Source organism: Desmodus rotundus, chromosome 6 (assembly GCF_022682495.2).
Source record: "Desmodus rotundus isolate HL8 chromosome 6, HLdesRot8A.1, whole genome shotgun sequence".
In the NCBI taxonomy this organism is placed as follows: Eukaryota; Metazoa; Chordata; class Mammalia; order Chiroptera; family Phyllostomidae; genus Desmodus; species Desmodus rotundus.
The window spans coordinates 437,141-458,816 of record NC_071392.1 but is presented as its reverse complement, the minus strand read 5'-3'; the positions used below and the strand labels follow the sequence as shown (position 1 = coordinate 458,816).

The following is a 21,676-nucleotide window of genomic DNA, read 5'->3' as shown; positions in this document are numbered from 1 at the left end:
CTGCAGCAGCAGGGGGTGCACCCCCAAGACCCTCCTCCACTCCTACTCATCCTTCAATACCCTGCCCAGGCAGCCCCTGCTGAGGTTCACCTGCCTTCCAAACTCAGCACACCACCTGTGACCACTGACCCCTCTCACTAGCCAGGACTCCTGAGCAGGGACAGCCCACTGACCGGCTTGCGGAAGGGCAGGAGGATCTGGCGGCGCAGCACATGGAAGAAGTTGCCGGGCGTGGAGCAGTTGACGACCACCCAGTTGCAGTCGTATAGCTGGCTGATGTCGAAGTTGGCCTGCTGCAGGTCCTGTGTGTGTGTGTGTGTGGGGGGGGGCATGCTCAGGGCTGCGCTCAGCTCTCCTGCCTCCACCACAACAGCCGCCTGGCTGGGACGACCCGGGCTCTGCCTCCCTCAGTCCCCTTCCAGACAGACACCCTCCCAGTCATCAGAGTCACTGTGGTCACCCACGACCCTCCCTCTGCCTCCCACAGCAGCGGTCACGGGCTCTCAGGAAGTCCCATTTGGGGCAGCACCGTGTCCACCCGCACCCTCCCCGGGTACCGCTACAGGACGCAGTGGTCGTGCCTTCAAACAACCACACGCCCGGGCAGTGCACAAGTAACTCACCGGCAGGACATCTGGGTCATCGTTGCACATCTGCAGGAACCGCTCGGGCCTGGCGGAGGAATGTTCTGGGCCCTGGAAGCAGCCAGCAGTTACAGCCCGCTCATTTCTGGTCTGAACACCTTTGCGGGCTGCTCTCCTGCTGGCAGCTGGTTCCCTCCCGCCCCTCCCTGCAGCACAGGACGAATCCCACTGGGACAGGCCCACCCCAGGGGTCAGCTCACCATGCCCTCCATGCCGTGGGGCAGCAGGAGCACGATGCCATTCTGCCGCACCCACTTGGCCTGCCCGGGGCAGATGAACTGGTCGATGATGCACTGGGCTGTGTTGTGGAAGTCACCAAACTGGGCCTCCCAGAGCACCAGGGCGTTGGGGCTGGCCATGGCAAAGCCCAGCTCGAAGCCTGCAGAGCAGGGATGGTGTCAGGAGGGAAGGAGTTGGGGCAGGGCTTCAGGGAGGCAGGGCAGGGGCTGGGAGGAAGGGCGGGGGGCCTCACTCACCCAGGACCCCGTACTCGGACAGCGAGCTGTTGCACACTGTGTAGGGGGCCTGCTGGGGCCACAGGTGGTTCATGGGGATGCAGGTCTTCTTGTCTACGTTCTGGTCATGCAGCACATGGTGGCGGTGGCTGGGGTGGGACGGCACAAGTAAGAAGCAGGACCACTGCCTTTACCTGGCAAGCGGCTACGAGCCCGCGCCTCACCCAGCAGCCATGTCAGAGCAGGCGGAATTCTGGGCTTGAGTCGCCAAGCTGGTGACTGAGCTCTCGTGGGTTTTTTTTTTTTTTTTTTCAGAAGAAAAGCGTCTCAGCCCCTCCACCCCCTGTGCATCAGGGGCCCTGGAGCCTTACCTGAAGGTGCCCCGCTCCACATCCTGGCCACTCAGGCGGATGTGGATACCCTCCTTCAGCAGAGAGCCGAAAGCCATGTACTCTGCCAGGGCCCAGTCCACGGTCCTGTTCTTCACCATCTCCCCTCGTGTTTTCAAGATCCGGCTCAGCCCTGCAGACACAAGGTACTCACCAGTTGCCCCTGGCCTCCCGTGACGAGAGCAAGCCCCGGAGAGAATGGGTAAGGGATTGAGGAGAGCAGGCTGTGACAGCCCAGCCTTTCCTCCACAACTGCCACTGAGGACCACGCAGGGCAGGGGTCGGGGGGAGCAGAGGGATTCCTGCACTCGATCCCTGTCCCGGCCTGGGATGAGGCAGAGACCACAGTGCAAGGGGGCAGGGCCCCATGCTGGGGAGACCATTCGCTGGACTTGGCCCATCGCTCCCCTGGCCAGGGTAGCGCCGTCACCTCCGTGAATGGTGAAGTTCTCCACGGGTACGGAGCTGGCCACGTTCCCTATGTGAGTGAGGATGTCCTCTGTCAGGCCCGTGGAAGAGCAGGTCATGCTCCTGGGCTGCCCGTCCAGCGTGAAGAAACCTAGGACAAAGGACACACTGACGCCTGGCTGCACTGGCGCCCACAAGACGCTGCGCGGAGGCCTGGGCCACACCCCCTCGAGAGGGGCATCAGGGCCTGACCGCGGGGCCCCGGGGTGCTGGGAGCCGGCCAGCAATGCCCGCGCTCACCAGGCCACGGGGAGTCCAGCCAGTGCTTGATGTGCAGGATCTTCTCATCCTTGGACCGGGAGAAGGCCTCCTCACAGATCTTGTCGTACTTGGAGATCTCCTCCTGGAGGGCACGCCGGCTGTCAGGGAGCTTGGCTGGGCTGGCCCCACAGCATAGCCTCTGAGGTCCATGGGGCCCCAGCTCTGCCTCCACGTTCTGGGCAGATCAGAGCCCCAGCCCCACCCACTTTCTCACAGAGGGTCGGCTCTCCTGGCTCCTGAAGCCCCGACAGGACTGGGCCCATAGCGCCCTCTCCAGCACTCGCCATTCCCATACCTGCTCCGAAGCCGCTCCTTCCTCCCTCTCCCTCTGAGCACCCTGCTTGGGCCTCCCATGATCACCACTCAGAACCCCCAGGCCCTCCCTGACGGGCGGGACCTGCATCACCTCTCTCCCAGGCACTCCAACAGGTCCCACAGATAGGCCCCACCTCCTTGTGGAAGTCCCCAGGTGCCCGCACCCCACCCCTTGGAGATATATTTCGCTGCCCTGGCTGGCACCAGCCACTCTTGTCAGTGAGTACCCAGCTGGGGCCAGCCGTCTGGGGCTGTGCTGGCGGACACACCTCGTACTCGGGCTGGTTGACCACGCCCTGCGACACCAGCAACTCCGCGTACTTCTGCAGCACTGGCTTCTGCTTGCGGATCTGCTTGTACATGAGTGGCTGTGTGAACATGGGCTCGTCCATCTCATTGTGGCCATTGCGCCGGTAACACACCTGGGGACAGCGGGGGATGGCGGGATGCTGGTGTCAGGGACCGAGCATGTGGACAGCCCCTCCCCGACGGGACGCCTCTGCCCGCAGCCTCCAGAGTCAGGGAGCTGTCCCACTCTCCTTCCCACGCGCAGTTGCTCTGTCATACTCAGTAGAGCCAGTGTCCCAGCACAGGACCCCAGCTGCCTTCTTGCACAGCTGCCTCGTCCAGGCCAGACTCTCAGAGGCTCTCGAGAGGGGTGGCAGGTGACCCCCCAGCCCTCCAAGCTCTGGGGCTCCCTGAGCCAGGCACTCACCAGGTCCACCACCACGTCCTTGTGGAAGGTGCTCCTCCACTCGGCAGCCACCTTGCACACGTACATGACGGCCTCTGGGTCATCAGCGTTCACGTGGAAGATGGGGGCATTCACGACGCGTGCCACGTCGGTGGGGTAGGGCGAGGAGCGGGCCATGCGGGGGTCCGTGGTGAAGCCGATCTGTAAGAACACACAGCCTGGCCAGGGTGCGGGCAAGACCAGGGTCCTGGCCCAGGCAGGCTGCGGTGAGGGAGGGGCGTGGCTGACGTGGCCTTTGTGGCCTTCCCACCAGGCTACCTGGTTGTTGACGACCACATGGACGGTGCCATGAGTTGTGTAGGATGGCAGGTCACTCAGGTGGAAGGTCTCATACACAATGCCCTGGCCAGCAAACGCTGCGTCCCCATGCAGAAGGATGGACATGACCTGCAGATATGCAAGAGAGATTGCAAATCCAGCCTGATCCTGACCACCTTGCCCACAGGCCCACTGCAGATTAAGTCACAGTCCGCTAGTCAAAAAATGTTTTCTGAGCCCTGGCTGGTGTGGCTCAGTGGAATGTGTGTTCGTCTGTGAACCAAAGGGCGGGCGGTTTGATTCCCCATCAGGGCACAGGCCTAGGTTGTGGGCGAGGTACCCAGGAGGGGTGAGGGAGAGACAACCACACATTGATGTTTCTCTTCCTGTCTCCTTCCCCCTCTCTAAAGATAAATAAAATCTTTAAAAAAGTTTTCTGAAATCGTTTCAAAGTTAGAAAGAAAGTGGCAGGAGAGCACAAAGACCCCCAGACCCTTCCCAGCCCTTGGCCTGCTAGCAGCCAATGCGCACTGTCCCTGAACACGCCATGCAGGAGCCCCCACTGGGAAGGCAATGCTGGCCCAGTGCCCCCCTGGGTGCAGGGGCTGTGTGAGGGCCGCCCCTGCACCGTCTCGTCCAGCTCCCCATACCAGCCCTCAGAGCTGGGCTCAGCAGCAGCTCGCTGCACACCAGGACATGCCTGTGCTGCCCACGTCTCGCCCTGTAAAGTCACCACACCGGCCTGGGAATAAAGACAGCAGCAGAGGTGAGGGGAATACATCCATATTCTGTCCCTCAACGCCCCGTGCGGCCAGGTGCCACCCCTACCTGTGCTCTCCGGCATCCCGTACGTGCACCCTCGCTTTTCCCTCTCTGTACGGATATGGGCTCATGGACCTCACTATCACCCAACAGGTGGGAACTGACCAGTCCCAGACATGGCCTAGGGCCCCTGGCTCACACTTGGACCCTCCTGGGAGCCGGGCTGCCAGCAGAGGGCAGCACTGAGACCAGCACCAGCACTGGCTGCAGGCTGGGACAGAGTGCCACTCCCAGGCCCCCAGCACAGAGCTGGGGAACAGGTGTGAGGGCCACACTCACATGGATTTCCAGTCTCTGCACAGGCGGCGTAACCATGACACCTGCCATCCCTCCCAGTCCTCCCAGCTGCCTGCCCGAGTCTGTGTGGCACCGACCAGGCCCCCAGCCTGTGTCATCTTCCCTGAGTGTGCAGGCCATGGTCCCCTCTGCTTCCAGTGCCCACTGGGGTGCGGCCATTTGAAGATTTATTTCACTCCTTTTCTGGATGCTTCTAGAGCTCCAACTAAGCATGGCCTGAGGGGCTTTTGTCCGTAATTTATGAGCGCCAGCGTCACACAAAGCTTCCTGTGACCTTGTTCCTCTCCCTGACCCCAAATGTGCCTCCAAGAACAGTGGAAATGCTGGAGGTGGAGGTGCTGGTCAGTGATCCAGCCCCAATCCCTCCAGGGCCACCGCCTGGGGGCTGCATGGGAGGCAGCCGCCTGCTTTAGTGTGTGGCACAGCCCAGGCCCCCAAGCCTGCAATCCTCCCCAGATCAGGCTTTTTCTCTGCGGAGAGTGTCTGTCAGCACAGGAGCCACGTCCTGTGGCCAAGGCTGGCCAGCCCCATCACCTCCGGCGGCAGTTTCTCTTCTCAGGTGCAAGCACAGGACCAGCAGACTCTTGGGGATTCAGGGAGAGCCCTGTAAACTGACCCTGGGCTCCACCCCTGGAGTCTGACCCTCTGTCCCGCCCCCTCTTCCATCCACAGAGAGGTCCTTCCCGCCCACCTGCTGGCCCAGCTCCACCTGTCCTTCAGAGCTGAGGGCTCCCTGCTCTGCGGACAAAGTGCGCCTGCCTCCCGCTGCGCCTGGAGCCCGTGCACAGCGCTCCCCACGTGGCACCCTTCCTCTGGGAAGAGTGGGAGCTAAAAGCGGGGTGGTGCTGCCGACTCCGCACCCCCAGAGCGCACACCGACGCTGGCACAGTCAGTTGCCCTGCCTGTGTGGCTTCAGGGTCGCGATCTGACAGATACGGCAGCAGTCAGAGCTGGCAGCCAGCTGGTGCTCAGTATTCACGGCCCACGCAGCGCCCACCTGTCTGTCCGTGAGTCTTCTGTAGGCCCCTCCACACCCGGGAAGGCTGCCCGCCCATTCAGCGGACACACCTCCGGCCACCTCGGTGTCTGCGACACGGGCTCCTGCCACTGCCCTTCCCAGGCCTGCTCCCAGGCCTTCGCTCAGTTCCAGACACTGATGTCCGGGTGTGTCCAGGGCTGCGAGCCGCCAGGGCCCTGTGGCCTTACCTTCTTCCCCTCAGTGTCCCCGCAGTAAAACTGCTCAGCTTTGGTCTTGCCCATCACCACAGGGTCAGCAGCCTCGAGGTGCGAAGGGTTTGCCACCAACGACAGGGTAATGTTCCTGTCGGTCACACGGTTGATGCGCCGGTGGTACATGCCCAGATGGTACTTCACGTCCCCAGAACCCTGAGGACAGACAGGGAGGCTTGGTCCTGGGCAGCGTGACAGCCCTGCTGGGACTTTGACTGGGTGCTCATCCCCCTACCCTCCCAGAGGTCACCTGCTCTGGGAATGGGGAAAGGGTCCCGCCCCCGTCAAGTCTTTCTTGATGGAGCCGGGCTGCTGTGTGGGCTGCAGCTGTGCCGAGCTCTTACCAGAAGCTAGGCTCACCTCATCAGCGGCCTCTAGCTTTGAATCAAACTGACAGAAGATCTGTTCTAGCTCCTTCCTGATGACATTCGCCAGCACGTTCAGCCGCCCCCTGGGGAACACGGGGGTCAGCAGGGCCCGAGCAGTGCCCTAGGTACCCTCTTCCTCCCGAGTGACGGGCTGCACCTTGGCTTGCTGCCTCAGAGGCACTGAGACCAGAGCTGGTAGGGGACACCCACCCTCCGCTCGCCTGGCACCCAGGGGCACAGCGAGGCGGAAGGGAGGCGGAGACATCTTGGCTGCTGTCACTGAGCAGCCCTCCCTCAGGCCAGCCCCACTCTGCTGTGACTCCAACACGGGCGCAAGGTCAACACACTCGCCTGGAACCACTCGTGGCCTTGGGCATAATGGTGACCGCACAGTGAGGGCCACCTGAGACAGGGGTGCCGAGGAGGGCAGGGGTGGCCAGGCGGGTACCTGTGCGGCATCCCCATGATCACATAGTCCACGCCGTTCTCGCTCGACTTGTCAATGATAGTCTTGAGGGCAGGGATCAACACCTCGCAGCCTTCCAGACCGAAGCGCTTCTCGGATGACCACTTGCGCTGCAGGAACTCCTCGAACCTGGATGGGAGCCAGCTGCCCTGAAGAGCAGTCACAGGGCCAACCTGCTCCTGAGAGGCTGGGTCCCCCCTTGCCACAGGCCACCCGGAGCACAGCCCCACCTGGTGGACCGCACGAGCCGGGCCAGCAGGGTGCGCTTCTCCTCGTTGGTGAACTGCATGACCCCGGGTGTCTCGAACTTCTTGCGGATCCACTGACACTGCTCCAGGTCGTTGATGAACATGAACTCCACACCGATGTGCTGGCAGTAGGCCATCTGTGCCACACACAGGGGGTGTCCACCAGCTGGTCAATGCCTGCTCAGCCACGGCCTGGGCCTCCCCTTCAAAGGCCCCAGAGCCACTTGTGTGTGCATGCAGAGGGTGCCCTAGGGCTTAGTGCCCACCGAGGCCAGAGAGGGGGAGGGAAAGAGGAAAGGGGGGAGGAGCGAACATACAGCTTGGGCTCATGTGTTTGGGCCAGGACTGCTCACACCTGAAACAAACTCTCACTGGGACTGGAACCCACAGAAACTTTTCTCCTTTTTGTGGTTCGTTACAAAAAGAAATACCAGCCCTGGCTGGTGTGGCTCAGTGGATTGAGCACCAGCCTGTGAACCAGAGGGTTGCTGGTTCGATTTCCAGTCAGGGCACATGCCTGGGATTCGGGCCAGGTCCCCAGTAGGGGGCGTACGAGAGGCAACCACACACTGATGTTTCTCTCCCTCTCTTTCCCCCTCCCATCCCCTCTCTGAAAAATAAATGAATAAAATCTTTAAAAAAGAAAACCCATAAATTTTTATTTATTAAAAAAAAAAGGAGAAAGAAGTTCCTTTTCCCTTACATTAAAAAAAAAAAAAAAAAAGAAGGACCAAGGAAACCCCACCTATTGGGAGACTTCCCACCAACACGGCTTTTCGGGCAAGCATGCGCTTCCCTCACCTCCAGCCGCCGGATGATCTCACGCAGTGGAAGTGCCGACTCCTGCCCCCCGATGAATGTGGTGGTCGGCAGGTGGAAGACCTTGTCTAGGTCGGACTCGTCCAGGCCATAGAACCCTGCGGGGCGAGGAGAGACGGGCACAGCCACACAGGGAGCACAGTTCATGAAATGGGGGAGGGACTCCCCAGGGGAGAGAAAAGAAAAGAGAAAAACCATAAAAAGCTCCGATTTGTATGAATAATATTTTACTGCTACAAACACAGATTAGCAACAAACGGAAGCTGAGAATTTTACAGGGTGTCATAGTAAATGAGAATAAAGTTCACATATGCATATATTAGACCAGGGCACCAATTATTTGTAATTTAGAGAAAAAAGCATTTCAAGGCCCCACAGACACCACACAATGTTGGTCTGCAAAGGCACTATGTTGGTCAGTGAAGAGAGCAGATGAGAAGCAGATAGGGGGTGGGGGGACTTAGGCAGAAAATGAGAAAGTGGAGCAGAACAGGCCGTGAGTCTCCTGTGGCGGCAACACTCGTGTGTGGTGAGTGAGGGGCTGGGGGACAGCGCAGCCGAACACTGCCTGCAGGGGGGCAGTGGCAGCAGCAGCACAGCGAGGGCCACACAGCCGTCCCTTCACCTGGGGACCCTGGCTGCACGCTCTGGACCCGCTCTCCTGGCCCAGCCCTAACCCTTCACCTATTGAGGACTCACGGTCGACGGCCTCGGTCGGACCAAGGGCCCCCTGACTGATGGCCATGGCCACCCCTGAGCACCCACGCCGCGTGGGCACCTCAAGCTGATGGGATGTGAGGGAAGGGCTCCTTCTCAGAGGCCATGTGCTGGTCTCAAGGGCAGAGACTCAGAGGGGAACTGTCAGGGACACTGCAGAGTGGGCTTCCCACCCTGACAGAGGCCTGTCCTGCTCCTGTGGGGTCTTTTGAGAAATCAAATCCACAGGGTCAGTCTCCGGGCATGTGGAACATACTCTCCTCCCTGTTGCCCATTAGGTGTAGCTAGAACTCAGACGTCACACGGCAGATGACTCTGAAAGGTGGGAAGGAAGGCGGACCAGCCGGCGCCCTCGGTTTCCTCCTGGGCCCCATGTACCCAACTTGGAGCCAAGAACCTGAAGGTGGAACTCCTCCAGGTGCAGACAAGCCCCAACCAAAGCTGCTCCCACAAAGGCCCAGGAGAGGGCAGCGGAGCTGCACTGACAGAAGCTGCTCGATCCACACCCCCACCCCCCCTCCGGATGTGCTGCCATGTGCTCCCACCTGCAACCCCTAAGGTTTCATCCCCTCTGGGGGGTCAGGAGCCTGCCCACACCCCAACCCAGGAGGCCTATCCCTACCTGGGAGTACGGGGAGCCCTCCCCCCAGAGTGGCGCTTTGAGGACACTGCTGAAACAGAGGGTGACAAAAATCCCAGTCCCCTCCTTCCCCAAATGTTCTGGTTTAAAACACCAATCACTCAAACAAGAACAGGAACCTGTGAGACTGAACTAGACAATCCACAGGGACGCAGCTGGTGGAGTGTCTGACTTGAAGCTCAAGGAGCCACTGTGTCATGGTTCCAGCAGCAGCCAGAATGCGACAGAGACCAAAGGATGAAGATTAAGACTCAGCAGCAGCAACAACAACAACAACAACAACAACAACAACAACAACAACAACAACAACTGAAAATACAAAGAAAAACCAAACAGGAAATTTTGAAACTCCAAACTATAATAACCCAAGTTCAAGCTCAGTGGGTGGGCTCGGTGGCAGAACTGGGACAAGGGATCAGTGACCTTGAAGACAGGACAAGAGAAATTAACCCACTGACAGGGAGAGAGACAGTGGGCTGGATGTGGAGGCAGAAGGCCGTGGGGACGCCGACACTGTGATAGGAGATCCCACGTCCGGTCGCTGACCCCGCAAGAGCAGAGAGAGGGCGGCTGGGAAACTAACGGCCGCAAATCTCCCGACTATGGCACAGATTCAGGAAGCTGAGCAACCTCACGTGATAAAACCCAAAGAAACCCAAGTCAACACACGTCCTAATTAAACACATGAAAATTAAAGAAAAACTCTTCAAAGTGGCCACAGTAAAATGACAACTGGAGAGAAAAACAATTCAAGGGACAGAGGACTTCCCCTCGGAAGTGCCTGAGCCTGGAGACGGCAGCACCGAGTTGAGAGCTGGAAGAAAGGAGCCATCTCCCCAGGGCCCTGTCCACAGACGACATCCTCTAGAGGAAACAGGAGACGTGCTCGGGTGAAGGGCAAAGAGAACCTGTCACCCAAAACGGATGGCCACAGGATGTTCTCCGAACAGAAAGGAAATGATGTCAGAAGGAACCTTAGACACCAGGAAGGAGAGAAGAACAGGGTAAACCAATAGGCTCTCCTGCCCCTCTCTCTTGGGGCTTCTAAGCCACATTTGGTGGCTGGAGTGGTTTCGTAACACTGGTGGATGGGGTTTTAGATGCCACCATGTAGAGGAAACGTGTTGGGAACCGCCCTGCCTGGTTTCAGAAACTGTAACCCCCATGGCTAAGGCTGAGTAAAGAGACCTTGGGACCATAAGCCACTAAGGAGACATAACTTATCTCCCTGGCAGGGGTGCCGTACTGCCCCCTTTTACTTCATCCTGCTTGGCCCTGGGTGGATGACTGGTTAGCCAATGACAGGTAAGATTTCTCAAAGGAGGGACAACCTAAGACAGGCATGGTCATGAAGGGGTCCCCCAGAGAAGGACCCCTTCTCTGGCTCCTAGAGAAAAAGAGGGTGACAGATCCTTGCCCCTTGGCTTTGACATAGCCTGAGTCCTCATGCTGTCTGCAAGAAGTCTCCTAATCTCTTGGCTGCTTTACTTCCCCTGCCTGACTTAAGCCTGAAACAATGCTGGAGGTGGGTGTGGCCCTGTGCTGGAAAGGGTGGGTTCCCTGGGGCAATCAGGCCTAAGAAAGAATGCATAAAATCCTGTGAAACTTCCGTTAAAAATGATAAGGGCCCAAGCACAGAATGAACTTGCTTTCCCCAAAGTTTTAGGGCCCTTTAGGTATCTGACCCTGACTCAGAATAAGCCCTCATATTTCTTTGAATGTTATCTAGTGTTTGATCCTTATGGCCTGACAATGATTGGTGAGCTTTACCTGTATTCCTGTGCAAATTAAACCCAATAAAAGCCCAGAGGAAAAGGCTCTGGGTCCTTCTCCTTTGAGAGATCGGCCACCTTTCCTCCCCAAGCAGATCATGCCTTGGTATACTTATTCTCATCCGTGGTGGCTGGGAGGAGAGGGGGGCGGGAATGGGGGACTCTGCAGGTGAAACCCCCCACAGAAACAGTTATAGGGCTCTGCTGTCATTGGAGCCCTGGTAAAACGATTCCAGCAGGAGACTAGGGCACATACCTGTGTATAACGCCACACCGAGACTGCCACTACAGAGACTAAAGACCCAGAGATGTAGTCAAAAATACTACACATAAAGGAAAAGAACTTAAAAACACAGGCTTAAAAACCCATGGGAAGTCATGAAAAAGGAAGCAGAGGAATGAGAAAGAGGGGCATAGAGAGAATAAAGAATAATACAGCAGACTTAAGCCATAACATAGGAATCATCACGTTAAATATAAATGACCTCGACACAGTGATGAGAAGACAGATATTGGCAGAGTGGACTAAACAGGACCCAACTACATGCTTGCCTACAAAAGCTGCCTTCAAATGTGACAACGACGTAGGCAGAACTGAACACGAGCCGCAGCGGCTATGTTATTGTCAGATAAAGTAGATGTCAGAGCAGAGAGAATTACCAGAGTCAGGGAGGGTCACTACATAATAAAAAAGGGATGGTCCCCCAAGAAGTCACACAACCCTATCACACACACACCAGGTGACGGGGCTGCAAACACGGGACCCGAAGCTGCGAGACTGAAAGGAGACAGAGAAAGCCGCAGTTGTCGTCCGACACTTAGCACGCTCTCTCCCCAACTGATCGAAAAACTAGACGGGCAATCAGTAAGGATGACCAGTGGGCCGCAGTGGACGTTTACAGGACACTTCACCCAGCGACAGCAGGACTTACATTCTCTTCAAGGGTCCACGCCAAGACAGGTAACGCACCAGGCCGAAAAACCCACACACTCACCAGCTGCAGCAGAACGGAGACGGCGCAGAGTGTGTTCTCCGGCCACAGTGGAATCGAACTAGAAAGCAGCGACAGAAAGATAAGAGAAACACCTCCAGATTCTGGAAACCAGACGACCCCCTCCTAAGTAATCCCTGGGCCAAAGAGCAAGTCTCAAAGGCACTGCGGCACGTGTGGGGCTGCGTGACAGGGAACGCACAACGCACCCCTGTCCACGGGCGGCGAAGCCGCTCCCACAGGGACGTGTCAGGAGGAGATGGGGAAGTCTCTACTTGGTACCTAAGCTCCCACCGTGAGGACCCAGAAAAAGGAGGAAAAAGAGAGCGACTGCAAAGAAATCAGAAGTAAGGAAACCACACAGACGAGGGCAGAAACCAACCAAATGGAGGACAGGAAACCAGAGGGAGGAACCAGCGCACTGGGAGCTGGTGCTTCGACAGACTGACAAGCCTCCAACGAGCCGGACAGAGGACGAGCCGCTGGGCTGTGGGCACGATGGTGCAGACGGACTAGGGACCGTGCAGCGGGCCGTTCCCAGAACCACACAGCTGCTGTCACACACCCAGCAGGACCCAGACTCTGAACAGCTCTAGGAATATGGAGGAAATGGAATTCATCAAAGCTCCTGAAAAAGAAACCTCCAAACTCAGATGGTTTTGGGGGAGAACGCTACCAAATGTTTACACAAGGATTGTACACAATCTCTTCCAGAAAATACAGTAGGAGGAAAAGTCTCATTTTATGACGCTAGAGTTACTGGGATACAAATAGTACACAAAAACAGTCCAAAGAAAATTACAGATCAATATCCCTCATGAATGTAAATGCAAAAACATACCAGATGCAGTGAAATTGAAAAAGAATCATATACCATGACCACGTGAGGTTTATTCCAGCAATACCCAGTTGGTTCAATATTCGGAAATCAATCAGTGTGATCCACCATTCTGTCAGGTTAAATAAGAAAGATCACATAACCACACTAACAGGTGCAGAAAAGGCATCCAACAAAATTCAACACCTGTTCACAGTGAAAAACTACCCCAAATGGGAGCAGCAGGGAGCACCTGCACCTGGGTGAACCCCGCAGCTGAGGCACACGGGCTGATGGCAGCCCAAGCTGCCCCCACCCCGGCCCCCAGACAGGAACAAGGCAGGATGCTCCATCTCCCACACGCACTCAACGCAGAGCTGGAGGCTCCAGCCAGGGCACGGAGGCGGGAGGGAACCAATAATCGTCCCTATTTTCAGATGACCCGAGTGTCTATATAGAAAATCCTGACCCCAAATGAGAAAGAACATCTTAGAATGAGTGAGCTCAGCACGGTCATAGGTGCGACACACACACACACGTCACCTGTATTGCTAGGTGTCAGTGATAACTACGTGGGCAGTAAAACTGGAAAGCAAAAGAAGAAACCCATGGGATGCTAACGAGACAAGTGCGGACCCTGTGTGCTGGAAACCAGAGTGGAGGAGAGGACACGGAGACGGGACTAATGGAGACACGGGGGCCAGAGCCTGCCAAGCAACAACACGGTGAAGACGTCGACTCTCCCTTGAACTGACCCCTGGGCTGAACGCCATTCCTACCCACAGGCCAGCAGGGCTTTGCATGGACAGAAACCAGCTCATTCTAAAACGTGTGTGGGAGGCCAAGGCCCCAGGACAGGGAACACAGTGCAGTGGTCACAGCCACTGACACGGGGTGACGCGGCTGGGGCAGACGCACAGATGGGAGAACAGCGCCCAACTGCAGACAAGCCCAACGTCAGACCCGACCCTGACCCAAGTGCAGAAGCAGTTCAAGGAGGGGAAGACTTGTTCAGCTACAGGGGCTGGACCGGCAGACACCTGTAGGTAACCCCCCCCTGAACAAACAAAGGCCTTCCTCTAAATCCACATCTTTTGCAGAGATTAACTCAAAATGGACCATAGGTTTAAATGGGAAAATCTGTTTTAAAAGCAAAACCATAAAGCTGTGAGACAAGCGCGCAGGACAGCGTGTCTGAACACTAAGGAACGCGCGCTGGGACCTGACCCCACGAGCGCAACCTGAAGAGGGAAAGCCAGCTCCGTGGGACCCTCAAAACTGAAAGTGCCTGCTCTGCAAATGACCCATTAGCCCCAGAAGCAAACAACCCAAGGGCCCCTGCCAGGTGGGTGGTTGAAGCCGCCCTGGGCAGGAGTGCTGCAGGGCTGGGAAGCAGAGCAGGCGAAGCCCTAGAAACAGGCTGTGCAAACGCCCATTCCCACTGTCACGTGTGGCGATGGCACTAGTCTAACCCTCTGGGAAGGACAGCTGAGGACAGATCGTGGTTGCCAGAAGGTCACACCAGGGGTGGCCACGGAAGGCGGCGTCCCCACAGTGGGTGTCTGGAAGGACTCTGTGGAACAGACCTGGCAGTAGCAGCACCCTGCTGGGACGCACTGTGGCTGACAAGGCGTGACCACGGGGGAGCTGGCCGAGAGGCACACACTCTGTTATTTCTAGCAACTGCCAGTGAATCTGCAATTCTCTCAAAATAGTAAGTTTAATTAAAACTGGAGTCTCGCAGATACGATGAGCAAGATGGAAGGGAGTGCTGGGAGGCGCCTGGCATGGAAGGAGCACTGGCGGTGGGTGAGTGGCCACAGCCGAGGACCCCCAGCACCCTACTCTGGATCCCACGGAGGGGCCCCACCCAGGGCATCAGGGCTCCTCAGTGCACGAAGACTCGACCAGCACCTCGGCTGCCTGTCAGACGCAGGGAGCCCAAATGGGAGGTCTTGTCACAAATGCCCCGAAGGGACTGAGAGGACACGGAGTCCAGCTGAGGGCCTGGCACAAGGGGGCGAGGGGTGCACATGCAAGACGCCACGAGGTCCCAGCCACCTCGGACAGCGGGAGCCCCCAGAGCACGAGGGAGCGCAGCAAAGCGAGGGAGCCACACGGGGGTGGAGATATTCCAGGACACGGGATGGAAGAGAAATGGCAGGAGAAGCAGCTCTACCTGCTGGGTCACTACTGAGTGGCGGGAAGACAATGAACAGACTTCAGAACCCTGGACAGAGGTGGTGGCTCCCCCCCAGGGCATGCTGGGAGAAGCCCTCCTGTCCCGGGCAGGCAGTCCTCCCTGCAGGGAAGAAAACTCGGCTCCTACCTCCCACTGTTAGCACTCGAAGTCGCTCCTGGAAAACGGCCAGGTCTGAGAGCAGGGGAGCAAGGGGCGGGGGGGCGCAGGAGGAAAAAGACAGGTGAGAGTTAGTTCAGAAACCCGCCCCCACCCGGCGCCACGGCAGTGAGGGGGCACAGACCACAGACACAGACATGGGGGGGGGGAGAGGAGGAAAGGGCAGGTAACAGGGTTGGGGCTACTGTGGTCACCAGCTGGCCTGAGATGTGGGAAGGTCACAGGGGCAGTGTCTGAGACCCCTGTCCCCTCCCATGGAAGCGACCAACATGAGGCTCCTGGGGAGGAGTATGCCCAATCTGGACACTTTGGGAAAAGGAAAAGAAAAGATGATGGATTCTCATTCCTTAGGCCTGGAGCCTCAGGTGGGAAACTAGACTGGAACTCTCAAGATTCTGGTGGCTTCCAGGCCCCTCAAGGCAGAACTAGAACCGAGGTGCTCAGCCTGAGGACACAACCCACAGCCCCATGCTCAGGGGACTGCCCCTTCTGCCACTCTCCTGGCTGCAGGGAAAACCTCCGAATCCATTCTTCTACTGACCCAGTCACCAGGGAGCGCGGGCCTGGAGGACGGGGGGCTTCTGGTAGCCGTGTGGTCACCGTGCCTGTGGTCACTCCTGCCCTGGGGGAAGCGCACAGAAGGCCTTGAACAACACTTCCTTGGAAGCTGATGGCGAGAACTGACGCAGGACGCAGGGATACCACTCTGGGGGGTGGGCAACAGCACCTGGCGAAGACCAAGGAGCCAGCAGCTCCGAGACTCTAAGGCAGAACGTGCAGGTTTTGCACCAGTGGATGCTCTAAGGTGAGAACAAAGACTCCACTTGTCACCTTAAGGCCTCAGAATCGAGACCAGCATAGGCCAACGGGCACCTGCAAACACACCGTCCGTTCATGTCTGCAGCCACCGGGGTGAGACGGTCACACTCGCTTGCTCCGGGCGCGGGCAAGGTGGGCGCTTTTGTCTTCCCGTGTTTGGCAGCCCCTCTCATCTTTGGGCTCAGCCACCTGTGGCCAACCACACCCAGACATGTTGAACAGAAACCCCAGACATAAACAGCTCCTAAGGTTCCCACTGCATGCTGTCTTCAGTAGCGTGAGGGAATCTCGAGACACTGTTCACGCCCATTGGTCACTCCGTGGCATCTCGGTGACCAGAAAGGGCCCAAGTTCACTAACTCCTGTTACAGCATGCTGTCAGAGTCACTTGTAAGCCATTGCTGACCCTCTCTCCCTGCACCTGAAGGATGAGCTGCATCTGTCACAGGTGTGTGTGCAGGAGAAAACATGGTGTGCCCAGGGCTCGTGCACCTGGGGGTCACAGGACGTGCCAGCACAGATGATAGAGTGCCGCTGTACTTTTCCGGCTTTTAAAAAACAAAACACAAACAACAGACACAAACCAAAGGAAAGCGGAAGACACTCTGGCTGTCACTAAGGAGACCACCTGAACTCAGTGGCGTGCGTGGCCCCCCGCTGCGCACAGGGGGCGCTGCTGCCCACCAGGGGTGGGGCAGACACCAGGCCTGCCTGCCCCAGGTCCGCCAGCCCCTGGGTGTGCTGGAGGGAGCCCAGCCCAGCTCCCCAACCACAGCAGCCAGGCTATAGGCACTGTTCTCCAGTGATGAAAGCCAACTGAACACCAATTGTCTCTCGTTCCCATCTCAGCTGTCAAGGGAAGGCCTGGGCCGAGCTTCCCCAGGTAGGCAGCTGGCTGTTTCCAAGTCTGGCCTCTTCAAACCGGCTCTCTGGCTGCTGAGCAGCAGCTCACCCCACACTGGTCTCGAGGATGGGACCCGCCTCCAGTCTGCACGCGTGCGAGTCGCTGGGTGCCACACGTCTGTCTCTGTCACTGAGAGCACAGACACCACGGGGGACGGCACCTCCACGCTGGAGCCGGACGCATGAGTTGTTGCACTTGGAAGAGGAGACTGGAGGGCAGGGGTGCAGGGGGCCGTCTCTGGGCCCCGGACCAGGCGAGGAGGCCCAGTGTGGCCCGGTGGTCAGTGCCGGCACGTGGGGCTGCAAAGGGCAGGCCTAGCCCCCGTGCAGCTGGCTGCTTTCCTGCTAAGGTGACAGCGGGGTGCCAGGGGCTCACGGGAGAGTACCAAACCTCCTCTGGGAGGGGTGTGCGGTGCAGCCTGGCACCTAGAACCTGACCCTGATGACTGCGTTCTGAGAAACGGCGCTGCTCCCAGCAGTCGCCCGCATGACAGGGCAGAGCCCACACCGAATGGAGAAGCTGCTCTAATGCTAATTAAGTTTTCATCAGAGTTCCCAGCAAACCCACTATCTCCACATCGTGCTGCAGCTACAGTCAGCTCTGCAGGCGCAGGGCCCTGAAGCTCCACCCGGGAGCACCCAGCAGACTTGAGACCACCCAGCCTGTGAATGCCCCATCTGTCCACCTGACTCAGGCCGGGAGGGTTTCTAGGCCAGCCTGTCCCCGCCTTCTCCAAATTGGGCAGTAAGCATCAAGAACTCGGCGGGAAGCATCCACATGGTCCACTTTAAGAAATGGACAGCTGCCCTGCTCACAATGCAGACCACTGGCTGCCTTCATCTGCTGTGTACTTCTCCAACAGCAGAGAATTCTCTGGAATGTGGGGGAGACGGGGGTGTGTGTCACCCAAGCCTGTTTCCCCACAGAATGAGAAGCCCCAGGAGGCGTGGCAGAGACTGAGAACACCAGTCATTCACTCACCCCAGACCCACAATCGGGCATTTCTGCACACAGCGACACCATGTCCTCAGGGCTCGCTAGGGGGAGTCTGGGCCTCCCCCCAGCCCTTTGTGGCCTGGGACTGTCACTCAGCTTCCGACAGTCTCCACCAGAGGGCCAGCAGCCCCTGCCCAGACTGTGCAGATGGCACCCCCCAGGCTCTGTTCTAAAGCAACCTAACAGGTGAGGAGACAGGCATCCAGCAGAGCCAGGCCTGACGTTCGGAGGAGTCAGGGGCAAACGTGCTGGGGAGCTGTGTGCGCAGGGCTGTGGACAGAGAGGTTGTGCTGGACCAGTTTTCTGGACCTGCACACATCAAGGGTAAGACAACGCAAGACCAACTCCCCTGCAGACTCAGACACGTACCAAGTCTGCACCACTTCCTACTTCTGCAGCTACAGAAAAAACTCATCGTGACTTGTATGTCACGTTACTTCAAGTTCTCAGAGCAGAAACGCGGTTTTCTTCTACAAAGGGGAGAGGGTTCCCCGACTTCCTCCGAGTGGTTCTGAGGGCTCCTGGCCAGAGGAAGCAGCACCTCTTCCTCCAACAAGCTCAGGACGCAGCCCTGGTTCATGACGTTCGTCCTCACCATGGGATGCTGTTGGGGACACCATTCCCGAAGGGAAGGGAGGCAAGGCTGCGAGAGCCCACAGAGCAGAGGCCCTGCCAGAGCCCCGAGAGCTGGGAGTGGAGGAGCGGGTGGGCCCTCAGGCCTGACCTCGCTCCCTTCTCAGTTACCACCATCCCCGTCGGATGCGGCCCTGTCCTACCTGACCAGAGCTGGGGGGCAGAGGAGAGTCCCAGGCTCCCCAGGCAGTTCTAATGAGAGCTGACAGCCACGGAAAAAAGGTCCACTTGGATGTCACAAAACTGGCACCCTGGGAGAGGGGACCCCACTTCCTGTGCACCCGTCCTGTTCTGTTGGAAGGCTTGGCCGTGTCCCACACCGGTCCTCTCTGGCAGGGCTCACAGAGCCGAGAAGGCGTTGGGCGTGGGTGCTGCCGGGCTGTGTGGTGGAGAGAGGCTCTGTGTCCAGGAGACACCGGCGAACACAGTGGCTCGGCTCACGCCACCTCTGTGACCTGAACCTACTGGATCGTGGTCAGAAGGCTGCAGTGCAGAGAGAGCCCTGCGCCACCGGGGCCTGTTCGCGAAATGAAGACAGAGCAGCAACGAGCCCGCACACCAGTGCCAGAGCTGCGCGGCCTGTGCTCCGGCCTCGCCAACCGGTGCCTGACTTACTCAGACAGGGCAGGTCAGGGCCCCTCACGTGGGAGGGGGTTGGTAATCGTTAGGCAGGGAGGTAATCGTCAGTCTCGTTAGCATGCAGTGTTTCTGTGAAATTCGCCGATTTCAAAATTAGTCACGCCAACATTTTTTGAGCACAGTTAGCAGCACGGTGACTTAGAGCAGATTAACTGGAGAAGCCACTGCAGGTGTGAGCCCAGCCGCGCCCTGCCCAGCACAGCAGCATCGAGGGGTGTGCCTGAGGACAGCCCGGACACCTCCCACGTGCCGGCCTGCGTCCCGGGGCACCTTCCGAAGTTTCCTCAGTGTGATCACCGGCAGCTAAGAATCGAGACCCCAGCTGCACACCCCACTCTGGAACTGGCTCTGTCGGAGGCGGGTCCCGCAGTCCCAGAGAGCACAGACTGCCACAGGGTGGCAGCAGGGCTGTGCACGGCCTCCGCCTGGCCCCAGCAGCCCTGCACCAAGGCCCAGAACCCGAAGCCAGAGGAGCGAGTCTCAGATTATCCTCCGACCCACCTTCACCGGTGGGTCGTCCTTTTTCCCTGCGTCCCAAACCTTTTCTGCCCCAAATTTTACTTTCCAATTCAAGACTCAGACAATTGAGCTCCTACAAACTGGCTGAAAAGCTGGGATGAAAATAACCTGCCCCCGACACACTGAGGCTGCCTGCCCAATAAATTTCAAGTGATCAGAGCGAAGGAAACTTGAGAGTCTCCCCTCCCATCTGGGGCATCTGCGGCCGCAGGCTGGGACATGGGCGCTCTGCAGCGCGGCGCTGGCCGCTCTCAGACCCTCACCAAGTTTGTCTGTGGATGAGATAATGTCAGCGGGCACGGAGGAGTCCAGATCGGCATCCAAAATTCCCAGGGGGTCCAGCTGTGCTACATGGTGCCCTCGTATCTACGAAAGGGCCAGCGGTGGACAGGGAGGGACACACACAAAAGGACAGGAGAAAAAAAAGAGGGAAGGGGCAAAAAAAAGTAAAATTACATTAAAATGAGCATTTACAGATTAATCCTCACCCACGTTTGAAGAAACAGTTACTGGAGCATCATCAAAATTTACACAACTAATTCCGAGAGGATCAAGTTTTGCAATGTGGTGACCCCTGACCTGGAAGCAATAACACAAGCAGTGGTTAAGCAGGTCCCGGGCTGTGGGGTAAAAGTCACACGTGGTCAAACCTTCCCTGACAGCAATGAACCCAAGTAACAATATTACGCGTAAGTGCCCGAGGACAGGTGGCGGTCCAAGCACCGCAGTGCGCAAAGGCGCCTTCGGAGAAGGGGGCAAACTCTCGGTGTGAGAGCGCTGGGCTTCTGAAAGGACCCCCTTCTTGGGATCCTTGGTTTCCCTGGATAAATGGAAACTGGCTCTGCTGGGGACTGTCACTGTGTGACACTGGCTGAGCTGAGAAGTCAAGGTCCCTGCGGAAGAAGGGACGCTGGCGCTGGGCAGGGGCAGGGTGAAGTCAGGCCGGGGGTCCCATCCATCCCTGTCGGTCAGGGCCCAGTGCCAGACAAAGGACAGTCGTGACAGGGACTTTGGGATCTGACCTGAACTGCCTGTTAACGGGAGAAAGAAAAGCCCCCCCTAGGCTGTCCCTTAAGGCACAGGAGCGCCACCCTCGAGGGCAGTAGACGTTGCTGAGGCTGCAAGTGGCACTGCAGGTCATGTCTGCTGCCCACGGCCCCTGCGCTACCTTCACTTCCTTGGGGACAGAGCCCTACTCGCCACCTTCCTCTGTGCACGCATCCTGAGGGCGGAGAACGCCTGGCTCCCCTGAGGACTGCATTACAGAGACGTGAGATGGGTCCTGGGGCCTGGGTCCCAGGGCCAAGTGCCTGGTCTCGGCTCAGAGAAAGGTCCCGCACCCAGTCTCCAGCGGGCTGACTACAAACTGGAATGCCCTCCCCTGCCCCTGTGGGCAGGCTGTCCCCAACCCTACAGTTCATTTCCACCTATTGTGTTTGGGTGCTAGCGGCTGTCATGGGACAGCTCTATCCTCCCAGTCATGGCACTCCCTCTCGCCCAGCACTGAACCCTGCCCACGGAGCTTTCCTGTAAACCCATGGGAACAAATAAAGGGCTCTTTCCAGGGCGGTTAAAAGTGGCAGAGGACGTGCCTTGAGGCTGAGACTGTCCCAGCTCCTCTCCTCTTGTCCCAGACCCCAGGGCAGGGGACAGCGCCCGGTGTCTGCGGGAGTAGGGGACGCTGCCTTACCTGGTAGGCCCTGATGAGAGACTGCACCGCCAGGTGGTCCTCCACCAGCTTGTCCACATTGGGCTGGGCGGCCACCAGGGGCTGTGCTCGGGCCATAGTAGACAGGGCACCCGGGCTCAGGGGAAGTGGGCTCTGGTAGGCGGTGCCTGGGGGTGCCCCAGCATTGGTGTTTCGGAAAAAAATGTCCCATGACTAAAGAGAGAAGGGATACATGTGTCACTCCACTGCTCACCGTGAGTTGAGCCCTCATTTTCAGCCAAAAAGAACTGTTCTTGGAAGGCAGGCCACATCCTGGTTGGGTGACCCGCTCAGGTCAGCTGCTTCTGCCCCGAAGGGCGGGTCTCTCTCAGCTGGGCCCACTGCCCTCACCACTCCAGATACCCCA

General features: G+C 58.2%; 1 protein-coding gene across 4 annotated transcripts in view; it reads right to left on the bottom strand.

The window, feature by feature from the left end:
* OGDH (oxoglutarate dehydrogenase) overlaps positions 1-21,676 on the bottom strand; it is a 43,229-nt gene that overhangs the window by 4,515 nt on the left and 17,038 nt on the right. For 2 of the 4 annotated variants that reach the window (XM_053926064.1, XM_045197395.2), the window contains exons 3-19: positions 21,292-21,483; positions 20,090-20,180; positions 7,777-7,892; positions 6,958-7,112; positions 6,710-6,856; positions 6,254-6,344; positions 5,870-6,049; positions 3,545-3,673; positions 3,248-3,427; positions 2,802-2,954; positions 2,197-2,299; positions 1,919-2,047; positions 1,471-1,621; positions 1,121-1,248; positions 845-1,023; positions 624-695; positions 174-302 (exon numbers count right to left, since the gene is read on the bottom strand). In XM_053926064.1, coding sequence (XP_053782039.1) covers positions 174-302; positions 624-695; positions 845-1,023; positions 1,121-1,248; positions 1,471-1,621; positions 1,919-2,047; positions 2,197-2,299; positions 2,802-2,954; positions 3,248-3,427; positions 3,545-3,673; positions 5,870-6,049; positions 6,254-6,344; positions 6,710-6,856; positions 6,958-7,112; positions 7,777-7,892; positions 20,090-20,180; positions 21,292-21,483 — 2,325 coding nt within the window. Of the gene's footprint in view, positions 1-173; positions 303-623; positions 696-844; positions 1,024-1,120; positions 1,249-1,470; positions 1,622-1,918; positions 2,048-2,196; positions 2,300-2,801; positions 2,955-3,247; positions 3,428-3,544; positions 3,674-5,869; positions 6,050-6,253; positions 6,345-6,709; positions 6,857-6,957; positions 7,113-7,776; positions 7,893-19,864; positions 19,968-20,089; positions 20,181-21,291; positions 21,484-21,676 lie in introns of all 4 variants that reach the window. The other 2 variants (XM_024562883.3, XM_045197394.2) reach the window with 1 other exon arrangement.